General features: G+C 35.5%; 1 protein-coding gene across 1 annotated transcript; it reads left to right on the top strand.

Annotated features, from left to right (window-relative positions):
- Positions 1–1303: 1303 nt before the first annotated feature.
- Positions 1304–5771, top strand: LOC126466614 (uncharacterized). The gene is made up of 2 exons (XM_050096399.1): positions 1304–3389; positions 3848–5771. The coding sequence occupies exons 1-2, from the start codon at positions 3291–3293 to the stop codon at positions 4685–4687; spliced, it is 939 nt and encodes a 312-aa protein (XP_049952356.1). The 5' UTR covers positions 1304–3290; the 3' UTR covers positions 4688–5771.
- The last annotated feature ends 12255 nt before the right edge of the window (positions 5772–18026 follow it).

Below are 18026 nucleotides of genomic sequence, written 5' to 3'. Positions count from 1 at the left end.
ATTTATAAGAAATGAAGTGTTTCATTCCACACTATTGGCTAGTTTCAATTGTTCGCTGGATTTCAAGAGCATATTTTCATCTTCTGGCATGTGTAGCCATAATATAGTACCAAACACGAGACAATACAGTACTGGTACTCTAAGAAAATTTGCATCCTGAAAAGCGCACTGGAAAGCTTAATATCAGATTGGGGCCTACTTTATTGTAAAACTGGACATAGGAATGTGTCCTTTAAGCCAAATTATGCATTGTAGTATAGTTTACGAAATTACTATGCTCTTGGAGTACCTTCTGATGTCCTATTTCTTTTATGATGTCACGTAAGATCTCTTAGTGCTATATGTGTAGAAACATTTGGGCTTACTACATCATCGTAGCTTCCAATGCACAGAAATGCCCATTTTCTGGTGCTCTCTGGCAGCTGCTGAAATAAACCCATCTCTGAGAGGTCGCAGAAAAATATTGTGAAAGGTTTTTGCAAAGCATTATTTTCAAAGGAAATTTCCTTTTTATTTTCAAAGGAAATTTCCTTTTATGCTCGATGAGCACTTTGAGTACTAGCTACTTAGAAGAATTTCAAACTAGAATACCAGACATTGTCACTGTTTAAAATTTACTGGCACATATGTGTGATGTATCTTAAAGTGTAACACATAAAAATAAAAAAATAAAAAAAATAGAACATGTGGAAGTGTAGCTTTTCATGTAGCTTATTAATTTTCAAGTTCAATATTATATGTGAAAGCTTAGCTTTCCTTGTAGCTACACTATGTACATTAATTTAAACCATGAACTTTTCCTATTTGTGTGTTAAACTACTTAATAATGTGTTGCTATTGGCTCATAATATCTGCTATCATTGGCTGGCGATATAATGTGACATGAGCTATGACTGGCTTACAAAACCTAGCAATCTGTATTTCAGTTTTTCGGAAAAGTGTTTGATGCAACTATAATTTAATACAAAAAACATGCAGCTTATCATAATATGAAAATATGCAGCCTACATGTTGCTGCACATCAGTATAAAACCTTAACCATTTCAAGGATTGATATTTTTACAGCTCCAAGGGATAGTAAGCCATTGGTTATCACGGAAAACACATTTTCGCCTTGGAAGAAGTGTATTTTCACGTGGGGACAAAGTGCATTTTTAACCAGGAGATCCACGAATTCCCCCCCCCCCCCCCCCCTCCCCTTGTGGCGTATACACCCTGAATGTAGTAATTAGAAATGATGGAGGTAATAAAGTAGTAATTCTTGAGTTTTCAACTGAATGGAGTGCAAGAGGATGTGTTGTTTCAAATAAAGTTAGAAAACAGTAAGATAAAGGAGAAAAAAAATAATAATAATAAAAAATAAAAAAAGAAGTTGTGTTAGTGTGGAGGTTGATGTTTGGATGAGGAAGTAAGAAGTACAACAGAGAAAACGTACAAAAATAAAGAATAAGGTGTGGTAGTGAACAGGAGTCATGAAGTGAATATGAATTGCTTACAAATAGAGTTTGGTGATGAATGTATTGAGAACTAAGATTGGCCCTGTATGTCGCACTTGTAAGATATGAGTTTGTGCAGTTTGTGATATCGTGATGTAGTAGTGTGTGTGACTTGATGAAATGACTGGCCACAGAGGTGAATATGTATTGTCCCAAAGGGAAAAACAGCCTTTGCAATCAGCCGAAAGAGGTATGATAGAAGCCCATTAAAATACTTTTTCACTTTAGGTGAGGAAGAGAGGACGAGGCAATTTAGAATGTGTACAGAAAGGAAAAAAGAGAAGAATTGGATGTTGGTTTGATTGTTATGAGAATGTTATTTGTGCTGCATGTAGATTGATTCCCAAACAATTACGATGGCTGTTATGGGTGTATAAATTTATTCTCAATATATTTGAAATGTAGCTGGCGTATTTCTATTAGATGGTGATGATGTACGAAAGAGAGTTGAAAATACCTAAAGGGGAGAATTTTCTGAGAATGGAGGTTAAACTGTATGAGGCAGAGGTTCTTGTTGCCCATGTAATTCCAATTCTTAGATGTCCCTTGTATGAGCAGGAATGTGAGTTAGAAATTAGAATGTAAGTGATGGAGGTGATATTGATGCCACTGACAGGATAGGAGGAGACGTGAGATGAGCTGTGATGTGGCTGATTCTATAATAATTGTTTGTGAGTGAATTGGTGCCCTGTGTAAAAAGAAAAATCTGACCAAAAGGTAGTGTATCCCAGAGTAAAGTGACTGAGGATATGTTGATAAGGTGATGTGAGCACAATATTAAGGGAGAGATTGGTTAAAAGGCATGGGTTTAAGTAAATTGAGAATGAGTCTCAAGAATATTTAGAGGTGCATGAATTTAACAGTGGTTGAAGCATATATAGTGTATAGGTGTAAGAAAGAATGACTAACGAGATGTTTGAGCCCTGTTATAAAATTTGATTTTGAGAGTTATATTATTGAGTTTTAGGCACATTGTGTGAGTCAGGAGATGAAAGTAATATTTGCGACATTGCAAATTAGAAAGAGGGTGGATGGTGTTTGGAGATTTCCATGCAGATGCAGATATAATAGTAAGTTGCAAGATATGGTATGTGTATGAAAATTGTAATTGATGGCCCTTTCCATTGAGGTATTGAAGCTCAATGTCGTTTGAAATGAGATGCTCCCCACATAAGTCCTGTGTTATAGAAACTATGTTAATTTAAAATGTGTGTCCACATGATGGAGGTACCTGATGTGAAGTGAAATTTAGAATGGAAGTGGTTGTGTGTGAGAGGATGTGATCCATGCCCAAATCAGAGAATTAGTCATGTGTAATGGAGAATAATGATAGTGTGGAAGTAAGTAAGTGTGAGGGGGAGTGAAATGCCATTGGAACCACTATTAGTGAAATGATTTGTATTGATGTTAAGAACAGGAAACATTGAAAATGTAGGTTTTAAAGACTTAAAGCATGATGTTGATCATGTGAGTGGCTTTCTGGAATGGGACTGTGTTATTAACATTTATAGAAGTTATAAGAGTGCAACTGCGGAGAAGTAGTATGTGTTATGAAGTAAATCGTAGACTTGTAATAAAGGATCACTTGAGTGACCCTTGGTTCGACACCTCCAAGAAAACAAGGCCAACCAACATGGGTTGCTATGTCACCGTGACGTCACGACAAGCGGTCCAATATGGCGATAGTATATTGTTGTGAGTGGATTGCTTTTGAGTGTCGACCTGTGAGTTGCTGAAACTGTTGTTATTTTGATACATCTCTTTCACCACCACAAAGTACTTGTCTGTTACACTATGGTGAATAAGTGCTGTGTACAGGGCTGTACTGAACTGAGTAAGAAGTGGACACATGCTATTCGACAGCAGAACTTCACTCCCTCTGAACATTCAGTGGTAAGTAGTAACAAGTTATATTATTAACAAAAAAAGGGAAGCTAATTTCGTGAGAATAAATTACAACTACAAAGACTCCACTGTTTACTTTCATTGAAAGTATTGTTTAATCAATTTTTATTGTTCCGATTTAAAATGTGTCACTATGTATTAACTGTAAGGTGTGTAAATTAACGTAAAACTATAGATAACAATGTAAGCAGTATATTTGATTTAGGCTAACAGTTACAAATGCAAGTCAGACTACCAAATGCCCTGGCCCTAAAGTTTCTTCGTTTGATGAGTAGCATTTTTGCATTACTAACAATAAAACATTTTAAGGTAGTGTTAAGTACTTATCTCACATTGTGTCAAAGATGTGCGGCACACTTTTACTAATGTGAAATCTTTATATCTTAAGTACAATTAATTAATTTCGAAATTATTATGGAACAATTTTCTTTTCATTTCCTTTCCAGGTTTGTCAAGAACACTTCAGTCAGAGTGACCTGATTCTTCAAAGCACAGCAGTTGACTGGAAAACAGGGAGAACTTTGACATTGCCTCTAGAAAACCCAAGACTGAAAGAAAATGCAGTACCATGTTTCCTGTCAAACTGTCCCGGTTATATAAGCTCAAGACAAGATGTTCAACGAGAGCGCCCAAGCCAAAGAAGACAATGGCTAGAAGCAGATGCCTTAAGTAAAGCTATATCTGAAAGTATAGAAACAGCTTCTGCACAAAGGGAAAATGACAGTTTTAAAGATTATAGTGAATTTTTGAAAAAAAGTGAGAATGTTACATTAAATCAACAGTGGAGTAAAGTTGTGAAAGAAGATTGCCTATTGTTCCTCTACCCTAACTTTGAGAAAACTCCACATGATATTGTGTATTTAACAGTTTGTAGAAACCTCAGTGTTAAATTGTATGTAAATGGTGTTGAGATTGTTGCCAGCATACTTCCAGAGAAAGTTTGCAGTGTAACTGAAGTAGAAAATGTGATTAAGCTGTGTACAGACTATATTAGTGGCAGAGAAAGTGATTTACACATGTCAGTTATTCATGAAGCACTACCAGTGAAAGAAGGTAAGAGAAAGGTTGTTTCATTCTTGAGGTCACAATGTGCATTATGTCTTCAATCCAAGGCACACCATAAATTTGATCCAGAGGTTTTGATTCTTTGTTCTGTGTTATTTACAATTTCTCCACATGCTTACAAGTTTTTGCGATCATCTGGTTTTGTCATTCTACCACTTCCAAACACATTAAGGAAGCTTAGTTGTAATATAAACATGAACCCAAGTAATCCAAATTTTTAAAGTCATTTTCAAATGGTTTTGTCATTCTACCACTTCCAAACACATTAAGGAAGCTTAGTTGTAATATAAACGTGAACCCAAGTAATCCAAATTTTTTAAGTCATTTGAATATGAAGTTTCATGTTTGGAACCACATGAACTGTTTGTTACCTTTATGCTAGATGAGATCCACATCAAACCATATGTAGATTATAAAGGGGGAATATTACTGGAATGACTTTGGATACTGCTGAAATAGCAACCAGTGCACATGTAATCAAGATTCAGAGTATTCTTTCTGCTTTCAAAACTGTTGTACATGTATTGCCTGTGAAAAAAACTGAATGCAGAGAGCTTGTTTAATGTAGTAAGAACTTTAGTAGTAGGTATAGAAGCAACTGGCTTTCAGGTTGTTTCACTTGTTACAGATAATAATGCCATTAACAGAAAATGTGTTACATACTTTGCAAATCCACCACAAGCCTGTTTTGTATACCCATCTCCTACAGACGGTAAAAGACCAATGTTTTTTCTGCATGACCCTGTCCATATTTTTAAGTTCATAAGGAACAACTGGATGAATCTGAAGAGCCACAGGCAAACATTTTGTTATCCAGATTTTGATAATTCTGATATTGTTAGGTACGCATCCTTTGCTGCAGTTAGTGAAGTTCATGACTTAGAAAGCCAAAAACTGTTAAAATATGGTCATGGGTTGTCTGTGAAAGCCCTGTGGCCTTCATCTTTAGAAAGGCAAAATGTTAAGCTGGTGATTCAAATATTCAGTGATTATGTAGAAAGTAGCATGGTTGAGTTGGGGCCAGTTCATAATGTAGAAAACTGGAAAGGTACTGCTTTTTTTATTTATTTATTTATTTATTTGATTAGTCATCCGTAGACATTTTGCAATGTATGGATGTTGTCAGTTTGGATACAGTGATTTTTGCAGATACATTGACACTTTTATATGCATTTACAGAGTATACAAATACAATGACATTTATCACTTAAATTACATCCAAACAATTAAATATTCACTTATTGTTTAGAAACAGCGTTCCTGAAAATATAGTTTAAGGGTTTTCTGTAACAGTACATGTTGTTAATTTCTTTGATGTCCTGTGCAGCTTGTTATATATTTACAGAATATACAATACAATGTCATTATGTCACTTAAATTACATTCAAACATTTAAATATTCACTTACTGTGTAAAAACAGTGTTCCTGAAAATACAGTTTAAGAGTTTTTCTGAAACAGTACATGCTGTTAATTTCTTTTATTTCCTGTGGCAGCTTGTTATACAATTTTACACCCTGATACAAGAAACTTTTTTGGGTCTTATGCTTGTTTCTCCTATCTAGATGAAGGCAGTGGCTTCGTTCTTGTGCTATAGCTGTGTAAAATGCTGTTTGTACTATAATTCACTATATTTTTCTTTATATATACTATAGTGTGGAACATAAATAAACAGGGAACAGTTAGAATACCAAGTATTTTGAATAGTTCTCTGCAGTGAGCCCACTTACTGCTAAATTTATAAATCTTATTAGGACTTGATGGGGGATTGTCAATGTTAAAGCACCTCTGAAGGAACTTCACCATAAAGAAGAAATGCAGAAGCCTCTGACCAACAAAGCAGGAGACATACGTTACAGTTTTCTTGATAAATTTCTTACTTAGTTTGTCTGTGGAAACACACACAGCACTTCGACTCAAAACATATGGCTTAATGAAAGTAACTGAATACTGTTGCAAGGAACTAAACATATCATATATTCTGCCAGGTAAGTTCCAGGCTGATTCTCTGGAAGCAAGGTTTGGTCTATATAGACAGTTATCAGGATGTCAGTATCATATCTCACTTAGGCAGTTGTTAGAAACTGAAAAGAAGTTAAGACTGTTAAGACTCATGACTGTTTTAGAACTCAATGTTCACCCACAAGAGAAGCTGAGAATTGTACAGATGCACAGTTGTGATGAAAGTACTGAGAGCAGTGTGAATGATAGTGAATATACCTTTGATGTCAATATTAGTGAAGATGATTTAAAAAATGTTGAATCTGAACTCCCAGTTTTAACTTACATTGCTGGTTTCTGTTGCCACTCATTGATTAGGAAACTTCAGTACAGTGACTGCACAGATTTTTTGATACTGGATAGGTCAACGACAACTGAGAAACAGTTTAATTTATTTAGACAATTGGACAGAGGAAGTTTGAAATTCCCACGTGAATTTCCTGTGACAGTAGTTATGTATAGTTACTTGACTCTACAAAAGTTGTTGGCAACATCATCATTCCTGAAGCTGCTGAATCAAAGAGCAGTAGCAGCTGAACTAATTTGGAAAATAATTATGGCTGCTGATCTGTTGTGTGAAAGTTCTTGTCCTCGGCACACTGCATCATAAATGTGTAAGAAAATTATATGGACCACTGTAAATATAATACTAAATAATTTTTGTAAAAAGAAAAATGATGAAACTTCTGTGCAGTCTCTCCAAAGTTCTAAGAAGAGGAAACTTCTAATACTATGCCACAATTTGCAATAAACTTTTTTTAAAATTTAATATCTTTAATCTGTATTTTATTGCTACCTCCTACTGAACTCATGAAGTCCCAACACAAAATGTTTTACTCATTGATGAAATGTGTTTTGTGTAAAATCAAATGCAAGTGCTGTACAGTGTCTTCAAAGTACTAAGAATCAAAAATCTACTTCTTAATGGCCAGAATTCCACAATATTTTTGTAATATTGCTTAAAATACATTGCTTGCTCTCTGTCACTAACCTCCAGATAAGTAAACTCCTTTTATCCTTTAAATGAATGACGTTATGCTCTGTCAAGTGTTAAACCAAATGTAAGTGCTCTACAGTTTCCTGAAAATTGTAAGAAACAAAACTGAATTGATTGCTACCTGTCATTAGCCTGCATCTGAACCCATAGCAAAAAATTCACAAACTTCTGACTAACAAAGTAAGGGATATGTGGTACAATTTCGTGGATAAGTTCATTACTTCTTTGGACAAATGTAGAAGTTTAAAATTGCAGAATGGTAAATTGCCCCTAGAGAAATATACAGCACTTACAGTTACCACATATGGCTTAGTGAAGATAAATTATTACTGCTGTGGAGAACTAAATATGTAATATATCCTGCAAGGTAAATTTCAAACTGACTCACCACATACTGGTAGCTTGATTTGAACTTTACTGGTGATTATGTGGAAGTCAGTATCATATATCATGTAGGTAGTTATTAGAATCAGAAAAGAATTTAAGACTTATGAGTATCTTAGAACTAAATGTGCACCCACATAGAAAACTGAAAATTTCACAGATGAATGGTGATGATGAGAATCCAGCAATGTGTATGTTAATGGTGCTTCGTTTTGTGATACGTGTCAGTGATGATGATTTAAAAAATATTGAAATAGACATACCAGTTTTAACATACATTGCTGGTTTCTGTTGTCACTGATTGCTAAGAAAACTCCATTGTTTAGAGTGCACAGATGTCATATTCTGACATCCAATGTTTTGCTACTTCAGTACATTGCTATGTCAGGCAAAGAAAGGCTTAATAGTTTAGTAACACATCAGGTGGCCTTGGTTGTTCAACATTTCTTAGTATATGTGATATATGCCTACTTCTAGAACTCCTTTGAAAACTGTTTATCTTCAGTACCAGAATGAACATCAAATTGTCAGGTTTTCTAAATAGAAAAGCACTTTGTTCGTACCAGACAGCAATAATGAGACTTGTAGTTGGTGATTTCTATGTGACAAAGGAAGTAACCTGTAGAGAGATCCTCAGCCTTTTGCTCACATTCTTACATGTAATGCACTTGGTTGTTTTTCATTTCCTACTAATCTTACCTTTCATAACATTTTTTAATTTTGTTTCTAGAAGTGTGTCTTCAATAGCAGAGCGAACTTCAAATTGTCAGGCTTTTCTTAAAGGAAAGAGCACTCCTTTAGTATCATAGTGCAAGACAGAATGTTGTGTTCAGTGATGTCTATGTTAAAAGGAGAATATTTGATGTTTATCCATTGTTTCCATTCTTTATTACTGGGGATACACTTGTAAAAATTCTTGAAAAGAGCTGTCACAATGAACATATAAGTAAATTCACAATAGTCAGGTGTTTTATGAGATAAAGCAAACTCTTGCTACCTTATTGTAAACGAAAGTTGTGAGGGTTTTGCTACGTATGACAGTATTTAAGATACCGTATTTACTCGAATCTAAGCCGCACTTTTTTTCCGGTTTTAGTAATCCAAAAAACCGCCTGCGGCTTAGAATCGAGTGCAAAGTAAGCGGAAGTTCTGAAAAATGTTGGTAGGTGCCGCCACAAATGACTTCTGCCGTCGAATATATGTAGCGCTGCATAGGCATGCTTTGCAGCACAAAGATAAATACTGGCGCAAAAATCTCCGCGTCAGTAAATAAATTTAAAAAAAAAAGGGTGGAAGACAAGCCTTCTTCTCCGCCCCGAGTTTCGACCACTGCATTTTATACATTATCCAACTAAGTACATACAAATTCCGTATCGTTCATCTTCGAATGTAGCAGCATTTCAATGTAGTACGAAAATCCGACTGGCAAGACTGTTTGGGATGTTTGTCAATATGGCCAACACTACGTTCTGAATTTATTCCTACCTGTGAGAAGAGGTGGTTGCTAATAGGAACTTTTATGAATTGTGAATCACATACAGTATTCTCTTCGCCATGAGAATAATACGAATATAAACATTTTGCCGTGAATTCTTTCGTGTTTGCTGCTATCTCATTTAAATCCTATCTGCCGAATAAACTACGAAACTAGGGTGAGACAACAGCAAACGCGGAAGAATATACATATCATGTCATGTTTATATTCGTATTATTCTTATGCCTAATAGTGATACAGGCAGAAATGAAGCAGGACAATTGACTAGATTTTTAAATCTAAGATGACTAATTTCTGTGCAGAATGTAATGTACTAAAGAGGCGTCTGCAAAGATTTTCAAACGGAGAAAAATTTTCGCTAAACTCCCGTTCAGAACGTCTTCTATCAAAAGCAATATATTATTTGGTTCTTGTTGATCATTATCAAAGTAAGCAGCAGTGTAAGTAACAACAAATAGCAGTCTCTTGCCATTGTTTTGCTAATGAAACAATTCCTCTCTTTTTTAATTGTAAGCGGCGGTAGCGCGCACGAAAACAAGCCATGCCGCGAGCAGGGTATCTCATTATCAGAATGCGACAAACAATTCATGACACAGTACAGTAATGCATTTTCAGCTTAGAGTGACGCAAACACCTATAACAAACAGAACGGCACTTACCAGATCAAAGCAAAATAAGCAATTAATTCAAACCAGACGAAGCACGTGAAAAAGGAAAGGTACCCGTATATGTACGGACGGAGCGCGTGACGCATAGCAATGGATACCTAGTAAAGCTTAACTGCTAAGCTTACGACTCGAGCCTACTGTAGCTGTATCGTCATTCATTCGACCTAAATTGTGTCTCATATTACAATGGACCAACTTTGTTTCGATTTGGAGGTGCGGCCGAAAACTTTTCTCTCCCCTTGAATTTCGAGTCTCAAATTTCAGGTGCGGCTTAGATTCGGGAAATTTTTTTTCTTCTTGATTTCGAGTCTAATTTTTCAGGTGTGGCTTAGATTTGAGTGCGGCTTAGATTCGAGTAAATACGGTAATTTACTTGCAGTGTAATGGCTTGAAAATGTTAAGTCCTGCTGTCAGTTAGCATTTGTCACCACCTGTATGCGAGTTTTAAAGCTAAATAGTGTTCTGACAATTATAAAATAGTGGCAAAGTTCCTCAATCGATTAAACTTATTCCTGCCTGTATATGTAATCGGTATTTCATTATGAACCTTTATGCTGCTTACAATAATATATATAATTTTGTCTTTGGTTCAAATTATTGATTAGTTGGCTCCTTTCTGTATGACGGATAGAAGATTGTTAGCATCAGGCGTCTATACTGAGGTGTCCGTGGACTGCTGCGTTGGCTATGGACCGCTTAGTGTGACATCACTAACACTGCTGGGTGGCCTCGTTATCCCGGGGTGTCGCTTGGTTATTGAAACGATAGAGAGGAAGTATTAATTAAATTGTGTCTGGTTATTCCGCTTTGTATGGCCTTGTGAGAAACAATTTACCGTTTGAAGTGTGTAATGATTGTAGAAAGGTGTAGGAGGTACTTTACCCTAACATTTAGAGTATGAGAAGAAATGATCTGTTGGAGACTGGTGATGTGTCTGAGAAAGTTTGGACGAATTAGTTGGTATGTGCATGAAGGTAGAAAACTGTAGGAAGTACCGCCCTCTAATATTTATAGTACAGGACGAAATGATCCAATCTAGGCTGGTGATATGTGTGATAGAGTGGGGACAAATTAGGTGGTATGTGCATGATGTGGAGGTTTAAGAAATTGGAGTAATGTGGTAATTAGAAATGATGGAGGTAATGAAGTAGTAATTTTCCAGTTTTCGAAAGAATGGTGTGTAAGATGGTGTGTGATTTCAAGTAAAGTTAGAAAATTGAGTGAGGTGAGGTTGATGTTAAATTTGCAAAAGGTGATCTAGTATGAGGCTTAAGAACGGTGCTGAGAAGATAAAAAAAAAGTTGTGTTAGTGTGCATGTTTATGTTTAGATGAGGAAATATACAGTATTCCATAGAAAATTTACAAAAATAAAGAATGAGTTATGGTAGTGACCAAGAGTGATGATTTCAAAAAGATTTGCTTACAAATAGAGTTTGGTAATAAATGTATTCAGAACTACGGTTGCGCCTGTATGTTCCACTTATAAGATTTGAGTTTGAACAGTTAATGAATTGGTGATTTAGTAGCGTGTGGGATATGAAAAGAAGGTTAGTTGTAGAGGGGAATTTGTATTGTCCCAGAGAGAGAAACAGCCTGTGTAGTTGGTAGAGAGAGGTGTGAATAGAAGCCATGTAAAGTACTTTTTCCCTTTAGATCAGGAAGAGAGGATGAGGTAGTTTAGAATGTGTACAGATAGGAAAAAAGAGAAAAATTGGATTTTGATTTGATTGTTGTGAGAATGTTATTCATGCTGCATGTTGATTGGTTCCGAAACAATTAGGATTGCTGATAATGAATGCATAGGATTATTTTTAATACATTTGAGATGTAGCTGTTTTGTATCTGTTAAATGGAAATGTGTACGAACTACTGTTGAAAATGCCTAACAGAGTGTATTTTCCCAGAGTGGAGGTTAAAGTGTATGAGATAGAGATTCCCATTGCTTGTGTAATTCCAAATTCTTAGATGTCCTTTGTGTGAGCATATTTGACAGTTAGACATAAGAAAGTAAATGATGCAGATGGTATTGATGCTATTGTGATGGTGTGTTTGCCAAGATAGGAGGAGAACTGAGTTGAGCAAAAATATGAATGATACTATCGCAGATTAAAGTGAGTGAGGATATGTTAGTAAGGTGATGTGAGTACAGTGTTTAAAGGAGAGATTGGTTAATAAGCATGAGTTTAAGTAAAGTGAGGATGAGTTCATAGTGTATTCAGAGGTGAATGAATTTAGTCATGGTTGGAGTGTATATAAAGGGGTCCCAGCAAGAAATTGCCAAGCAACATTTTTGGACAAACGAAACTGTCATTTTGTACAAAGAGTTATACTACAGATCATGGCATCAAGTGGTACTGCAAAAATCTCAAGAGATGGCACTGTTTTCAGGTTTCTGTTCTTGCCCAAGTGCTTTACGTATCTTCTGTATCAACAAGTCAATCTCAAGCTACACAACAAGTTTGATGAAAATAGCTTCTAGAAAGAAACTGAACTTTTGTGTTGAAAACTTTGATGAAGACACAGATGCTAGTTCTCACTCTGAATACTTCACATTCTGAGGATGAACTAACATCAGAAATTGAAATTCAGGTGTGTTGCTTGGCATTATAGTATTCTCATAGTTCATCATTTGTCACAAAGAAAAATGTCATCACATGTGAGACTCCCATCCAAAACAACAAAGATCAAGAAAGAATGAAGAAGGTTCATAGGAATAAAAAAAGAAGAAACAACGGTCGTGAATATACATCTACTGCAGGTAATCCTGTCCCAGCAGCAACAGTACGAGAAATGTGTAATTGTCCATTAAAATGCCTTCAGTTGGATAAGGAAGGAATAAAAAATGTGTTCATGTGATTTTGGGACTTGGGAGATATTGATAACAAAATGCCTACCTGTTTGGCAGTATAGAAGCATATTCTGTAAAACGGAGATACAAAAAATATTCTCCTGAAAATTGTTTAATTTTTAGAGAGAAGATTAATGGAAAGTCAGTGAGAGTTTGTAAAAAATCATTTATGAGCATTCGTGGCCTACGTAATGACAGTGTCCATATCAACAATATAATATCAAGAATAAAAATGAAAGATGGATTACCTCCTTCTGATAAATAAGGTTAATATGTCAATAGGCTTAATGCTTGTAATAGTGATGCAGTGAATGGTTTCCATGTATACATGAAGTCCGTTGAAAGTACTGCTCTCATTAGAGTAGGTCACAAAATACGGAAAGTATACTTAGGCAGTGATATGAATATCACATAGCTGTATGAAAATTACTGTCAATACTGCAAGGAGGCAAACATACAAGCAATATCTCAAAATAAGTACAAAAAAATATTCTATGAAGAATATAATATAGGCTTTAAATTCCCATCAGTAGATACATGTAAAACATGTGACTCCCTCCAGATAAAGATAGAAAATGGGACAGAAGAAGAGAAGTCTACTACAAGCATAAAAAAGGAACTGCAGTTGCATTATGCTGAATCTTTGAAGTTCAGACTAAGTGAATTTTCAGATGTGCCGAAGCATGGTCCTAATATTCATGTCATATCCATATATTTGCAGCAAACATTGCCCAGTCAAAAGCTCAGTTCTTCTGTTACCTTCTACTCCAGAAGACTGTGGACATGTAATGTTGGAATACATGATTGTGACCAGAATATTGGACATATTCCTATATGGGATGAAAGTATTGAAGGCCGAGATAGAGATGAGATTGGTAGCTGTATCTTCAAATATTTGAAAACAACACCCATCTCTGCAAATTAACTCATTTAATTTTCTGGCAACCGTGGGGGTCAGAATAAGAACTGAATATAATTGTAGTTTGGAGCTATCTGATCGACACAAAGTGGTTTGAAGAATAAAATTGAGAAATATCAGGGGGGGACAGCCTAACATATACTCTCCATCACATTGTGGAGAAGTAGGTGCTTCTTGTGGCAATAACACAAGTTCAGTGTCATAAATATGGGAAGTGGTGATTTCTTTGACATAACAGGACTGAAAAATGGGCTGCGTAATACTAATAGGAAAAATGTTTTAGTGGTGTTCAGCTTAAATTCTCAGAGGCTCTATGCTTCAGATTTGAACAAGCCAATGCATGTGTTATGAAACTGAAAAACAGAATGGAGTTGGAAGAGGTATCTACAAGGAACAAAGGGAACACAAGTACCATGTCTCTTAAGATCGAAATACAATGGACCTGTAGGAATTATGAAAATCAAACCAAATGATGTAATGAAGCTAATGGATTATGTTACACCAGTCTACCATGACTTTTACTACAACTTGCTGCCTCCTGCTGTTTGTGATGAAGATAATGGAGAAGAAGGTGTTGATGAAGTATTTAAAGTCACCATTAATCTATTTTTGAAATAAAACATTGTCTGTTAAGAAAGGAAGTAAATAAACATCTATTTGTATGCACTTATACTATTAATAAAAATATTTGTCTAATGCAGGTTACGTTTTTTGTTCAACATAGTGCCAAACAACGTACCATCTAATTTTAAAATATTACTTTTTATATAATGTAATTTAAAATATTTATATTATCTCTCAAAAAACAAAATAAAATATATCAGAGAAACATGTTGCATGTGTTCGACCAAAAATTAATAATTCATGTGATTTGAGGATTTGCTCACACATTAATATGGCTATATGTCTAAAGCATACAAAAGTGCTTGGAACTTTCTTGCCAGGACCCCCTCATACAGATTGTACATGTAACAAACAATGACTAGCGATATGTGATGTTTGAGGCCTGATATAAAATTTGATTTTAAGAGTTGTAGGAGCATTGTGTCAATGAGGTGATTAGAGTAAGATTTGTTACCTTTCAATTTAGGAGGAGAGTAGATTGTGTTCGAAGACCCCTTTGCAGACGCAGTGAAAAAAGGAGAGTCTGTTGTCATAGTGAAAGATATGTTGTATGGGAGGTGTAGAAAGAGTGTAATTAATGACAATTTCCATTGAGGTATTGAAGCTTTGTTGTTGTTTGGAATTAGATGCTCCCCCCACTTAAAGCATGCGTTTTAGAAATTATGTTAATTTAAAATGTTTGTCCTCATGATGGAAATACCTGATGTGATGTGAACTTTAGGATGGCTGTGGCCCCTACCCAAACCATAGAATTGATTATTTCAGACATGTGTAGTGGACAAAAATGATAATGTGGAAGTAAGTATTCATGACAAGTTGCGAAATTCCACTGGAACCCCTACTATTTAATATAGGAAAATGAGTTCTGTTGATGTTAAGAACAGGAAATATTGAAAATGTATATGTTGAAGACTTGAGCTTCATGTTGGTAATGAGAGCAGCTTTCTGGAATTAGAATGTGTTAATAATATTTGTAAAAGTTTTAAGAATCCAATTGTGGAGAGGTACTTACCAGATATGAAGTAAAGCATAGAGTTGTAAGTAAAGAGACCCTTGAATGAACCTTGGTTATTGAGACGATAGTAAGAAAGGTTTACATTGTGTCTCTTTATTCCACTTCGGTGTGGCTTTTTAAAATACAGTTTCCCCTTTGAGGTGTGTAATGGATTTAGAAAAGTGTAGAATGCACAGTCCCGTAACATTTTGAATATGAGATGAAATGATCCATTGGGGAATGGTGATATGTCTGAGAGAGTGTAGAAATTAGTTGGGCTGTGCATGATATGATGTTTTAAGAAATTGGAGGAAACTGGCACTTAGGAATGATGGAAGTAGTAAAGTAGCAGTTTTCTAGTTTTCAAAGGAATAGAATGTAAGATGGTGTGAGTTGAAGTTGATGAACTCTGCAAATGTGAACCAAATATGAAGTTAAAAATGGTGCAGAGAAGGTAAAAAGAAAACAGTGGGTTAGTGTGCACATGTGTTTGATATGAAAAGAATGTCAGCCATTTAGAGGAATATGTATTGTCTCAGAGAGAAAAATAATAATTGGTAGAAAGACGTGTGATTATAAGCCCAGTTAGATGAGAAAGAGAGGATGAGACAATTTAGAACACGTATATATATGAAAAAAGAGAAAAAATGATTGTTGGTTTGTTTGTTACGAGAATGATGTTTGTGCTGCATGTAGATTGATTCCCAAATAATTCGAATAGCTCATATGGGTGTATTGGTTTATTCCCAGTTTGAAATACAGCTGATGTATATCTATTACATGATGATGATGTATGAAATAGAGATAAAAATACCTAAAGGAGTTTATATCCCCAAAATGGAGGTTAATACATATGAGGTAGAGATTCCCATAGCCCATATAATTCAAAATTCTCAGATCTCCCTTGTGTGAGCAGGTATGAGAGTTGGAGTTTATAATGCAAATGAGGAGACAATATTGATGCTATTGAGGTGGTGTGTATGCTAAGATGCTGGGAGACCTCAGTTGAGCAAAAAAGTGTTTGTGTGTGATTAGGTGCCCTGTGTAAAGAGAGAAGTCTGAAGAATGTTAGTCATATCTCAGAGTAAAGTAAGTGATGATATGGTAAGGAGGCAATGTGAGTACATTGTGCAAAGGAGAGATTGGTTAGTAGGTATAGGTTTAAGTAAAGTGAGAATGAGTCCCAAGAGTATTCAGAGTCAAATGAATTTAGGTGTGGTTGGATTGTGTATCAAACAATACCTGACGACATGTGATAGTTGAGCCCTGTTATAAAATTTCATTTTAAGAGCTATATGATCAAGTTGTAGGAGCATTGTGTGAGTCACATGGTGGGAGTAAGGTTTGTGATTTCGGAAATTAGGAAGAGAGTGAATGGTTAATGAAGATCGCCTTACAGACGCAGAGAGAAAATGAAAGGCTGATATTCTAGTGAAAGATACGGTATATGAAAGGTGGCCCTTTCCATTGGGGTATTGAAGCTTGTGGTTGTTTGGAATGAGGCGCACCCTCCCCCCCCCCCCCCCCTCCCCTTCCCACTTTAATCATCTGTTATAGAAATTATGCAATTTAAAATGTTTGTCCACATGATGGAGATACCTAATGTGCCTAATGTGAGATGAAATTTTGGATGTATGTGGATGTGCGTGAGAGGACGTGGCACTTGAATTAATTAATTATTTCAGTTATTAATTAATTAATTATTTCAATTATGTATAGTGGAGAATAATGATGGTGTGGAAGTAAGTGTGTGTGATTGGATGCGAAAAGCCATTGGTACACCTATTAGTGAAATATATTGATGTTAAGAAAAGGAAATATTGAGAATGTAGGTATTTAAGACATGGAGCTTGATGTTGGTAGTAAGAGTGACCTTTGGAATTGGATTATGTTATTAACATTTGTAGAAGTTACAAGAGCCCAATTTCAGTGAGTGAGCCTTGTTATCGAAATGATAGTGCGGAAGGTATACATTGTGTCTGGTTATTCTGTTTTGGTGGGACTGTGTGAAATACAATTTACCCTTTGATTTGTGTTATGGATGTGGAATGGTGTAGAAGGTACAGTCCTCTAACATTAAGGGTATTGGAAGAAATGGTCCATTGGAGAATAGTGAAATGTCTGAGAAAGTGAGGACAAATTCGTTCGTATGTGCAAGTTTTGTAGGTTTGAGAAATTCGAGTAACATTGCAATTAGAAGTGATGGAGATAATAAAGTAGTAATTTTCCAGTTTCGAAAAGAAAGTTAGTTGGTGTATGGTTTTGAGTAAAGCTATAAAACTGTGTGAGGTAAAGTTGATGATAAACTTGAAAAAGGTGACCCAATATGAGGTTGACGAATGGTGCAGAGAATGTAAAAATGTTGTGTTTCTTGTAATCTACCTCTCCCTTACTTGTTATTGTTACTGTGTCAATTGTGAAGTGTTTCCAGCAGGTTCAAGAGAAGTAAGATTTACAATAAACTTTTCACTTATCTGTTTCCGCAGTTGGCTCCAGTTCTTCATCTCTTGGGGTCTGATTTTTGAAGGTGAAATTTCCACATTGTAAGTTCCCATGGTCAATTGAGCTAAATAAATTTGAAGAATATCTGTGCCGCTTATTTGTTTTTACAATGATTTATTGCATCACAT

This window comes from Schistocerca serialis, chromosome 1, assembly GCF_023864345.2.
Source record: "Schistocerca serialis cubense isolate TAMUIC-IGC-003099 chromosome 1, iqSchSeri2.2, whole genome shotgun sequence".
NCBI lineage: Eukaryota > Metazoa > Arthropoda > Insecta > Orthoptera > Acrididae > Schistocerca > Schistocerca serialis.
This window is presented reverse-complemented; position numbering and strand designations above follow the sequence as displayed.

Excerpts from the sequence above, each read along its gene's own strand:
- LOC126466614 (XM_050096399.1), top strand. The coding sequence starts at position 3,291 with ATGGTGAATAAGTGCTGTGTACAGGGCTGTACTGAACTGAGTAAGAAG. Across the intron at positions 3,390-3,847 it reads CTCCCTCTGAACATTCAGTG|GTTTGTCAAGAACACTTCAG; the intron begins GTAAGTAGTAAC and ends TTTCCTTTCCAG.